The following is a 12,420-nucleotide window of genomic DNA, read 5'->3' on the forward strand; positions in this document are numbered from 1 at the left end:
TACTAGACCAAAGAGTTTAAGATTTGTTATTAAAAAAGGTCTTTCCTTTTTTAGGCTTTTAACTTTTATTTTTGAGAAGTAAAGGCTGTAGAATTGACAAATTTGAATAACCCTAAAACTGCATGAAGAAGAGATGTTCTTAAAACCACACGGCATGACTCTGTAGGCAATGTTAGAGGATTTTGGCATTCATTGTTGAATTTCGTGCACACGTTTTATTTTATTTTATTTTTAATTTGCATGTCAAAAAAGTGGTTCCCTTTTCTTTTCCTCGTTATTTCATTTTATTCTCTGTGAAGACACTGTAAATTTATTTTGATCTCATTTTCTTTTCGTTAGATTTATTTTCTTCTGTAGTGACATTTAGAAAGGTATTTTTGGTATCCTCCTTTGAATACTTCAGGGGTTACAGCTAACTGGTGACAGAAAAAAATATCTTGTTCACATTTGTCGCTTAATTATTGCACATCTCAGTACTCTTATAATTTCTCTAATTTGCATGTTACAGAACTGAAGCCAGGACAAGAAATAGAAAATAAAGCGAGAGAACATTACCAAGTGGTCGTTGACTGAAATAATAATCTGCATGTTGTTTTCCCTTCTCCCTCCTGCATGCAGGGATTTGGTTTCGTAACTTTCGAAAATAGTGCCGATGCGGACAGGGCGAGGGAGAAATTACACGGCACCGTGGTAGAGGGCCGTAAAATCGAGGTGCATGTTCAAAATATTTTCCTTTTCATCTTTTTTATAAATGTCTGCTTCACGCTCATTCGTTGTTCCAGATGCATCATTGGCGTCTTGTATGTGACCCTATTCCCCCTCATTGTTTATATATATATATATATATAATTTTTATATATAAAAAGGAAAACTGGCCTTACTTTTTTTTAAATTTTACTTTATTATGTTACTCTTATTACCACTGAAAGGTGGATGGCAAACGTGAGACAAAAGAAAGGTTAATCGGAAAGGGTTTTTTGTTGTTGTTATTTTCTATGTTTTATAATTAATGGGTGCAATAGGTTCCAAAGAATAGACAGTGTTGCAAACCAAATAAAATACAGAACAGTTTATTTTTCTTTTTCTTTCCACTTCAGGGTTGAAGAGGGATCCACAGTGGTTTGCAAATTAAACCAAATTGGGAAAGCAAAAAAGATTGTATTTTTTGTTTTGTTTTGTTTTGTTTTTTTGGAAAAAAAAATCAGAGGTTTTTACTAAACCTCTGATTTTTTTTTTTAAGAAGCCAGTTTGAATTTCTGTATTCTTTTGATAACAAAGTGAATAACCAAACAGGATTTCCTGTTCAGTATCTGGCCCCTGTTCACTGAAAGCATAAATACCAAAATACTGACACTCAGAGTCTGCTATTTGTGCCACTGGGATCTCCCGCAACATAGCCACAGGGTCATATTTGTTAAATTTTTTTTTTAATACCAGTTACAAATGCTTTAGTCTTTGGAGTAAGATGTTGCATATTTTGCCTTTCATTTTCCCCTTCGACGATAACGCTTAGGCCCCTCACCAAACTCTCAGTAACCATGGTAACTGTATACAAACCCATGCTGGCGATGGTGGTGAATGGTAAGTGGTGAAGTCCATCTGCCGTTTCACGTATTTAGTGCTGATATATCTATATACATATATATACCACGTGAATTTTTTTGACTTGTCGTATTAAGTTTTCTTGATGCTCTATTTTTTTGGATATTGGTACGCCTGTAATTGAGTGTACGTTCTAAGCTAGCCTGGGAGGCACTGACTGGATTGAGTTATGACCGGTGCACATCTTACTCAGATTGTTAACTCCATATTGTGTTAAACAATGCACCCTCTCTTTTATCCTTTTGTTAGCTGTGACTTTAAAGCTTGAATGATTTTGTTAATTCTTGCGATGTAAAAGGCTCTTGTTCCAAGTGTTGAATGCTAGATGTTGCTTTCCTGATGGTTCTTTCCTCTTAAAGTGTTGCACACGGCTAAGACTTGTTTGTCCCTTTTTTTGACATTTATGTTCCCTTGTACCTTGTCTATTCTCTCTTCTCCACTGCATGCTCCTTCATATAAATTTTATTTTATGTTAAAAAAATATTGTTTGTGTTACCATGGAGTACACGCATGCTTTTAAATCTTCAATTATGCAGTATCTTTTAATTTGCTTTTACTGTCTCTTTATTAAACTCTTAATGATATGACATTGCTTTATTGAAATGATTTGTAAGTTAAATGGTTATGAAGTACATGTAATTTTAAAAATGTATGATTTTGTTATGCACCTACTGCCTTTTATAAATTAAAATGCATTTTAGTTTTCAGTTTTCTTTTTTTAATAAGTAATCACGGTCATAATGCATGCAACTAATTGAATTGGGAGCTGGCCCTAGAATATGTGCTTATTTGAGTTTTCTATGTACATAGGTAAATAATGCCACAGCACGTGTAATGACAAATAAAAAGACCGTCAACCCTTATACAAATGGTAAGTAGAGATTGGCCTTTTATAAGAAATTCTCTCTACCTCTAACTGTTCAAGTAATTTAACCAGAGATTCCATTACAACAAGCTGTGTTTGCTGGGCATTGACACTGTTTTTACTACTGACCTGCTGCTACAGTGAACCACCTACATCCATAAGATTATTTTCACCACAAAGGCAAATGGAGTATTCAGGTTAAGTGTGTATGCCCTTTTTCCCTTCTTTCTAGAATAACTCTTGTTTGGGATTGAGATACAGCAATTATTTGGAAATTAGTTTGAGAATTTAATTGGTTATTACAGTAAGTTGAGGGGAGAATTGGAGGTTTAGTTTGTTTGCTTTTCAACACCATCTCCTCGTTGATTAGTAATCATTCCTGGAGGTGCAATCACATAATTTATTCTGTCTTTGAGTCTTCTCCAGAAAGATTAGGCATTTGAAGTGGTTTGGAGGATACCTCATGTCTGAATTCCACAGGGTTATCAGAACTTGTGAGTGAGTTATTTGTTCCTCTCTGGGCTGCTCAGTGTTATTTTGGGCTAGTTGAGAATGTTGCTGTGTATTGCAGATCCCATCAGGACAATGCAATTTCTGTTCTTATCAATAAAACTTCTGAAAACTCCTAAAAAGCATTCACATATGAGTCATTAAAAAATGTTCAAACATTTTGATTCCTTAATTCTTCTCAAAATAAGTGTCTCTTAAGATATATGGGGGAGAAACCTGCCACTATGTTAATCACATACTTAATTGTACCAAAAATTAAAGCAATTAAGTTGAAGTATAGACACAGGGTAGAATATTATGCCCATTAAAATGAGCAGGATACAGACCATAAAGGGTCTCATAATTAAAAAATTAAAATAAATGTTTATAGCATAACTTTAGATAAATGATAACATGCCAAAATGCTAATTGTTGTGTTAAATTGTGAGACTGACATTTTTTCTTTGTTTATGAAAATAATGTAACTTTATTACATCAAAAGGAGATATATGGAATTTTATACTTCTAAGGTTTTAATTGGACAAGGAGATAGACTTTTTAAAAGTAAAAAAAAAAAATTAAAAGCAACATTAAAGACAAGTCAAATATATTTTAAACAACTCCATTGCCACCCTGGTTTCCTACCTCCCCATCACAGGAAGCCACAATTACAGATTGCTGTCTAGTTTTATTTTGCGTATTAGTGCCTATGCACATAATAGGTGTTCATTTGTAGTATTCACAGTATTGTATATTTTTATGTGAATAATATCATGATACAGCTGATAATTGGGTTTTTATAAATCTATATAGAGTTCTTTCAATATATACAGATTAGACTAATTCATTTCAGTGTTTACATAATATTACACAAAACAGATAAATGGGTTCAATAAGAACTAAATACTGATTGTTAGATCATTGTTTTGTTTTATTGTCATTAGCAATGTATTGTCACTTGGTAGTTTTGTTTTTCCTGTTTCTTTGCCAGTGACTACCAATTTGACAGTCAGTTTGCTCTTAATTTTAAAAGGGGCATCATTAAACAGGGATATACCATCTATGTAATAGGGCTCTAAGTTGAAAGACCAGAAGAATTGCTTATTCTGCTGACCATTTTTCTCAGCTTTAGCAACCAAGACATGCCCTTAAATGGTATAGACTATCTTCACACCAGACTTTGATTTGTGTGCCATACAGCCTTTCTACTTGGGTAAAAGCAGTGACTCTGAAGCTTGCTACATTTAAAACATGGTGACATCAACCCGACGGTTGGGCATAGTCTTTAATTAAGAAGTTGCACAGTTGCCCAGGCACATGCGAGCCTGTATATGACTAGCTGCTCACGTGTGCCGAGTGAGAAACTAGAGCAAGAAAAGCCAAATATTATTCCATAAGCCATGTGCATGTATATTTATTTTAAAAGAGTTATTGATCAATTTTATGCCCAGGGACTGAAAACTAGTCCTGTAGGATTTTTTAAACACAATTCAAAGCCCGTTTATAAATAAGTAGCCTTTCTGGAATATGAGGTATGCATTATGTGAGGCATTTTAAGTGCGCTAGACACAAATGAAGTCCTGTAAAGAGGACATGATTATCCCTACTTTAGAGATGCAACATTGAGGCTAGAGAAGATGAAGTAATAAAGCAATTTTTTTTTTTCTTTTTTGAGACAGGGTCTCACTTTTTCACCCAGGCTGGAGGGCAGTGGCACAATCTTGGCTCACTGCAACCTCTGCCTCCCAGGCTCAAGCAATCCTCCCTGGTAGCTGGGATTACAGCCACGTGCCACAATGCCCAGCTAGTTTTTTACTTTTTGTAGAGATGAAGTTTCACCATGTTGCCCAGGCTAGTCTCGAACTCCTGAGCTCAAGCAGTCTGCCTGTCTCGGCCTCCAATAATGCTAGGATTATAGGCATGAGCCACCACTTCTGGCCTAGCATTTTCTTTTTATTATGAAGTAACAGAATCTTGTGACCCTGCCTGCGTGTGTGTATCAGGCATCACTTTCCCTTTGTCTTCTTGTAGAAATGCACTCAAGTGGCAACCCACTACAATAGTAAAAATATTGCTAAATGTGCAACCTCGTGTTCCTGCCAGATGTTGCCTTGCATATCCCATGTCCCATTCCAGATAGCCATGCACTCAGTTTCCAGGATTAAGTCAGTCATACAGGTCTTTCATCCATGTACCTGCAAAAGGGAACTCAGAATTGTTCCTGTCACACATACTGAGTATGGCACCTAAGGAGTTGATGGATAGACACAGTAGAATTTATTTAAAACAAATGTCAATTCTAATTATATAAAGACTGTGGCTTCTATAGTGGAGATTATGGAGAACTTTGGTATTCAAAGAAAAGTAGTCCCAAGTTTCAACTCATGAGTATCTCCACTACAAATAAATTCCCTTAAATGGCAATACAATATTACTGATAAAATATAGGGCCCTCCCAAATCCTTAATAGGCAGGAGGATAGTTATGGCAAAAGAGGGTAAGTCAGGACCAATAAAGTCACATTGAAATGAGAAAATTAAGCCATTGGTGAGGTTCACTCATTAGCTTCATATTTCATTCTTGCAAAGCATAGAAACTGTACTTCAGCAAAATTATAAATTACTAGAGCTATCAAAGTTTCAGGTCATCTCCAGGTGATGAAATATAGTTATCGATGCCAGCATCACATTCATACATTACCTCAATCACATATCTAGAAAAAGTTTTAGCAGCTGCAAAGTTTCCAGTGATAAAAAAGACTGAATTCTAAATGTGATGGGATACCTGTCAGAGAGGTGTATGGTTCGTAACATAGAGGGGGTGGATACTATTCTTGGGATATTTAAATAATGACATAAGGAAAAGCTGTAGAATGAGCTGTAGGCTTCTGGATGTTCTATTGAAAGGTTCCCCAAAGAGGGAATTGGACTATTTCTCTATTGCTATTTCTCCTAAGGACACCTACCCACGTGGAGGAGTTGGGGTTTGCTGTATTCTTTGGGGATCAGATGTTCGATCTGCATTACAAGATCGAGAGCTGAATTCACAAGGATTTCCTGGATACTGGGGAAGCATGGGTGCTAGACATGGCTTTTTCATTTTCTTAGAGATGTTAGGAAGGATGAAAATGGGGCAAACATATCCAAGACTCCGGAGAGAGGTAGACTTCGTTGCCAGTATCAGTTCTGCCATTCACTGGCTGTTGAATCGTAGGCAAGTTGTTTAAACTCTCCATGTGCCAGCTCTCTAGTGGGAACCAAACAAATGATGGGAACTACATCATAGTTCTTTGTGATAATTATGAGAGATCAAGTACTCAACACAATGCTAGGCATGCAAACCGCCCTAAAAGATTTTTTTTACTACTATTTATAGCCCAGTAGTATTTGATTACACAGTCTCAATATTAAATCATATTATTCCTTTATTGTCATGGACAGTTGAATTCCCTGATAGATACTAGTTTAAGGATCAATTCTTCAGATGCTAAAAGGGGCTGAACAGGTAAAAGAGAGAGTCTTTGAAAAACTCAGTCTTTTGGGATTGGCTATTGTTTCCTTACTGAAGTAAAGTAAAATATTTATGTACAAGGTAAAATCAACAGCACTACCACCACAAAGTAACAATAAAAGATCTCAAACATTTGATCTCCCCATCAGGCTCACGATGGGGAGCAGTGGCACATGTGACTAAGTGGGGAGTTAAATGCAGTAGCCCCTGGCCACCTCTAATAAGTCTGTCTATGAGGGATTCTCAGCTTAAAGTTACCATTTGTACCAATGTTTCAAGAGAAATAGAAATCCCGTATTTTAGATGGAATTTAAATGTTGGCAATAAATACACGCCATTAAAGAATACTGAGTGAACCCAAACAAAACACGTTTGTACCCAACGCACACCTCGCTTCTTTTTGTTTGGTATTTGAGAGTTGTCTCCTGTACCGTGTCAGCTGCCAGGTCTCTGGCATCCTTAGTATATATCTTAAGAAAGCATTGACAGGCAGTTTTTGTAACTCCTATAGTGTACATAAGGATGCTCTCTGGAATGCGTTCCTTTGATATGTAACCCAGCAAAGCCTTAGAGAAAGCCTGTGCTGATGTTTTTTGTGTGCACATTCAGACTTGGTCTTTTAACACCCAATGCAGTCATAGGTAACATAGTTCATATAGGTCGTAGCCAGCATCTTTTAGAAATGCTGACACTTGACCTGTGACAAGCTAAATTTGGGGAGGGGAGTGCCAATTCGGATATAGCCCCTTGAGTCCCGGCCACAGAGGGGTCTAAACGGCTTGTGTGTCTGATAGAGCCAGACCCCAAGACGTCTGGTCTCTGCTCCATTGCCTTGTTGCAGGGCTGGAGGGGCCCTGGGAGGCTGGGACCAGTGGGCCTTATCCGCTGTTCTCCTTTTGTTGTAAGCCTCATTGTTCAGTTTAATGTCCTTGATCAAAATCTCTGAATTTGCAAGGCCTGGGGACATACACAAACTGCCTAAGAAATTAAAAATGGGATCATTTTGTTCATCTTCCTGACAGTGCAGGCTCTTATCTCCAGCAGGGTTATCCCAAGGGTCTCTTTCAGGTACGAGAAGGAGTCACAGGGAATGTGGGACCATTTGCATGTGATTTGCATGCATTTACATAAGCCCACATGAGCTCTGAGTGGAGGTGATTTTCAAGGGCTGGATTCTAGACCAAATGGACATAACAGACATTTACAGAATACCTTATCCAGCAGCTGCAGAGTACATCTTCTCATCAACACATGGAACATTCTCCAGGGTAAGCCACATGTCAGGCCAAACAAGTCTCAATAAATTAAAAAAAAAATTTAACTGTATCAAGTATTTTCTTAGACCATAATAGAATAAAACTAGAAATCAATAGCAAGAGGAACTTTGGAAACTGTACAAATACTTGGAAATTCAACAGTGTGCTCCTGAATGTCCACTGGGTCAGTGAAGGAATTTTAAAATTTTCTGATATAAATTAAAATGGAAACATGACACGCCAAAGTCTATGGGATACAGCAAAAGCAGTGCTAATCAAAAAGTGTATAGCAATAAATGCGTACATCAAAAAAGTAATTCAACTAAGCAACCGGGACAACAGTCATCCCTAACAGGCTTCTTTATTTAATATATAGCCCTATGTGAAGCAGGTCCTTGAAGATTAGAAGGAGACATAATCAGAGCCAAAAAAAAAAATTAGTCTCTTAGGAAAAAACTCTATATTCCTTTATTTACAGAAAAACCAAGTAAATACTTATGGAATGCTTACTTTGCCAAACAATGTTTTAGGTGCTGGAGATTCGTGTTGGATAGCAGTCTTGCCTGCTTGACTTAATTTTGATGAGGGAGAATGGTTATAAAAGACGATTAAGAGCAAGCAAAGAAAGAAGTTAAATCCAGATAGCATTAACGGCAATGCAGAAAATAAAACTGGGAATGGAATCATGGAATCCAAGAGTAACTCTAAGAGGAGGTAGGAAAGTGACATTAACTGGCATGTTCTGAAAAGACTCCAGAGCCCTAAATAACATCAAGTCGACTTTGTGAAGAACTGGAGAGTTCTCCAAGGATAAGGAGAAGTGGATACAAAGAGACTTTGATATACGGTGATCTTGGGGGGTTTTATAAAGATGAAAATGGCCAGTATCACTGTAGCTGGGAGAGAAGGGGACAGGGAAACAAAGGGAAATGGTACCAAAGTGGTACCAAATAGTTTGGTTAATAGTCAGTGTGTGCTTTTTGACTAAGGTAAGACACGTGTGCTGATCTTAAGTTGGGAAGGAGCTATTGAATTCCGAGTAGCAGGATGACAAAGCTGATGTTCTTTTTAAAAATTGCTTTGGTCACTATGACCAGAATGGACATGGGGGAAGGAGGAGGAAGAAGAGATGGTGAGAATTGGGGCATTTCTGCTGTTGGACCTGTCCAAGCAGAGATGGGAATGCCTTGGTCTGTAGTGGTGGCAATGGAGAAGGAGGGAAGAACTTTTCAAGTTTTAACCAACAGAATTTTCTAATGGATTGCACATGGGGTATGAGGGTAAGAGAGGAATCAAGGAAGTATTGATGAAGAATTTTATTTTGAGCAACCAAGTAGATAGAGATGCCATTTGCTGAAGGGAGAAAGACTTGCTGAGTAACAGGTTTCATGAGTAGAGGGAGAAGAGGGAGACTAGAAGTTGGGTTTTCACGTGCATTGTCAAGTTCAGAAAGGACTTTGGTTTCCTACAGTGGGAGTGGGGTAGCCTTGTTTAGAAGGGATCAAGGATGGGAAGAAGGTTGACATCTGCACTCATGTTCCCATAATGACCGGAGCATTTCATTTTGTGGCACACAGATTCCCAGTTGTTTTCTTGTAGAGGAGACTTTATCAATTACATTTCTCACAATTGATAGTTGCAAACATGAGATAGCACAGATCTCCTGATGAGGGAGAATATGAGAATATCATTTATTTTCTATTTTTTTTAATGAAGAGATTGCCATGGGTAGACTTCACAAACTCTTAACTTGCAGAAAGACAGGGAAACAAACAGCAGGTTATAGGTGGATAGATAGATTATAGGTATGTTTATAGATAGAAAGTTCAGTAGATAGATGGATACGTAGGTAGGCAGATGAGATAAACATGATTTCTAGGCAGCCTCAAATGCCTCTGAGAGATCTGTAGTTTTTTTGTTTTATTTTTAGAAAAATGAGGCCACTGGCAAATTTACAATCTTTAAGAGCTACACCAAAATTCATTGATAAGTATACCTTCAATGAAAAGGAAAAGCAAGTCTTATATGCAGAAGAAAGTATTTAAGGTAGTAAGGATATTCAAAAAACAAAACCTGAGATGAACAGTATGGAAAAGACACCATCTCCACTACAAATAAGAGGGAGGAGCATCAGTAGGGTATGAGATGGAGAACAGTAGAAAGATGAAGAGTGAGCACTTAATAATTATTCATGACCCCATATAGATTGAGTTCACAAATTCTAGGTTTCTGTGAATGTCTGCAGCTTTATTTTCTACTAGTTTTTTTACTTTTTTTTAAGACTCCAAGTTGAAATGTAGACATTAATTTCCATATCCTCAGGAATTGGACTTTTAAGAAAAAAGGAAGCAGTGGAATTTCAGTTGGTCAAATTGAAGTCATTTCCATACTCATAAAACACATTCTGAAATGTCTGAACTAATATTTATTTTTCCATCACTATAGAAATTCTTATAAGGCAAGATGTGATTAATACAAGAGAGGAGGGTGTCAGTATGGAATTTCAGAAACCGGTAGGGCAATAGGTCTCAGAATTTCATGTTTCTTTCTGTCACTCCAAAAATGGGGCCTAGGAATTAAATATGCCTTCTAGGTAACTGAAGTGTTAACACTTTGAGAAACTATTCTAAGATCAACCCAGGGGCTGTAAACCACCTAGCTTCTTCAAGTTGGAATTGAAAGTTCTTAGAAAACATTCTTACCAAGTTTTAGAAAGTTCTGGATTTCAACAGACATACTGGCCTGTTGAGTTAGTGAGCCTCCGTTTTCCTTAGTGGATATTAGGAACACCTCTGGTCTCTTCTTAGTTGGGGCAGAAAATCACACCTCTCTCTTCTCTGCAGACCACAGGGAGTTCTTACTGTCAAAAATACCTTCCTTCACTTTCAAACTTTTATCATTGCCTTTTCTCAGAAACATTTATTAAAGGATCTTTGGTATTTGATCCTCTGCTCAAGGACTCAGAGCAAAAGGAGTACACACCTTACCCTCCCTCTGTCTTTCAAGGTTTTTTTTTTCCTTTTTGAGACAGTCTCACCCTGTCACCTAGGCTGGAGTGCAGTGGCACCATCTCAGCTCACTGCAACCTCTGACTCCCGGGTTCAAGCAATTCTCCTGCCTCAGCCTGATTAGTTGGTACTACTTTGTATTTTTAGTAGAGTCAAGGTTTCGCCATGTTGGCCAGGCTGGTCTCTGGAAACTCCTAGCCTCAAGTGATCTGCCTGCCTTGGCTTCTCAAAGTGGTAAGATTACAGGCATGAGCCACCGTGTCTGGCCTGCATGGAGTTTTTTTCTTTCTTTCTTTTGAGAAAGAGTCTTGCACTGTCACCTGGGCTGGAGTGCAATGGCGTGATCTTAGCTTACTGCAACCTCTGCCTCCCAGGTTCAAGCGATTCTCCTGCCTCTGCCTCCCAAGTAATTGGGATTACAGGTGCCCACCACCATGCCTGGCTAATTTTTTGTATTTTTAGTAGAGATGGGGTTTCACTATGTTGGCCAGGCTGGTCTCAAACTCCTGACCTCGTGATCTACCTGTTTCAGTCTCCCAAAGTGCTGGGATTACAGGCGTGAGCCACCGCACCCAGCTCCCGCATGCATGCTTTTATAAAGGCTTAACCAGTAGGAGCAGGAAACAATCACAAAACCCTAAAATGTTATCGTTCTCTGGAAATTGTTCCTTAAATAATGCCCAGCATATATGTAAAGTGCTTTCCAATTTGTGAAAATTCTTGTATGCTCTTTTTTGTCAGTAAAGATTTCTAAAGGGCCAGGATTCATTTTACAAAAACCTCTCCATCCAGAACATTTGGAAAATTACAGGATTCCATTCATCATATATACAGGTTATCTGAAAGTTACCTTAGATATCATGCATTGATTAAAAATTTTTTACGGCTCCTGAATGCATTGAAAGGTATTCCACAGTAAATCTCTAGGGGATAAAATATCATTTTCTTTGGTCTTCACGAAGCACTTTGGAATTCTCTAGTATCTTGAGGTTATAATTAGGAATGACAATTGTTAGAATATATTGCTGCCAAGAATTTTGTTTATGCAAGCTTTCTAATTTCTGTGAACTTAATGCAGAGGGGTGTGATGGATTATCTAGCAGTGATATATGAAGACAAAAAATTGAAATTATTATAGTAGTTCTAAAAAATATTGATAGAGTAGAAAATTAATTACCATGTCATTTTCAAAGGATTCACTTGTGACTGGTCGGTAGTTTCCATTCCATTAACTTGCACTGACAGAAAATCAAAGGAGGGCATGAATCTATTTTCTTATGTATGATTTTTAAATATTTTTATGCTTGCCCAAACAACACCTCCTGTACATTTTAAAATACAAAATAAGATGATTTAACCCATTTGCTTTGTGATTCATTTGCAATTATATAAGATGTTGAATCAAATGTGATAATAATGTTTTTATGTATTTGTTTTAAGGCTGGAAATTGAATCCAGTTGTGGGTGCGGTCTACAGTCCCGAATTCTATGCAGGTAAAGAGTTTCTCTTTGCACGAAGTCTTCTCGGTCTTTTCTAAATGTGCTTTGCCTGCCAAGAATGAATGGGTTTTGTAAAATAACCTGAAGCAAGTGAATTCCTATCTTAACAAGTTCTGAATGATTTCTTTGGGCAAAATCAAGAGTGCTTTAAACAGTTTAAAAATTACAAGGGAATCGTGTACGTTTCGTG

At 37.4% G+C, this 12,420-nt stretch overlaps 1 protein-coding gene across 1 annotated transcript in view; it reads left to right on the top strand.

The window, feature by feature from the left end:
- The window catches only part of LOC105467818 (RNA binding fox-1 homolog 1), a 2,482,591-nt gene that overhangs the window by 2,364,024 nt on the left and 106,147 nt on the right, over positions 1-12,420 (top strand). Inside the window, 3 exon segments of the mRNA XM_071083652.1 lie at positions 619-711; positions 2,413-2,473; positions 12,171-12,224. Coding sequence (XP_070939753.1) covers positions 619-711; positions 2,413-2,473; positions 12,171-12,224 — 208 coding nt within the window.

This window comes from Macaca nemestrina, chromosome 18 (genome assembly GCF_043159975.1).
Source record: "Macaca nemestrina isolate mMacNem1 chromosome 18, mMacNem.hap1, whole genome shotgun sequence".
Classification (NCBI taxonomy): Eukaryota; Metazoa; Chordata; class Mammalia; order Primates; family Cercopithecidae; genus Macaca; species Macaca nemestrina.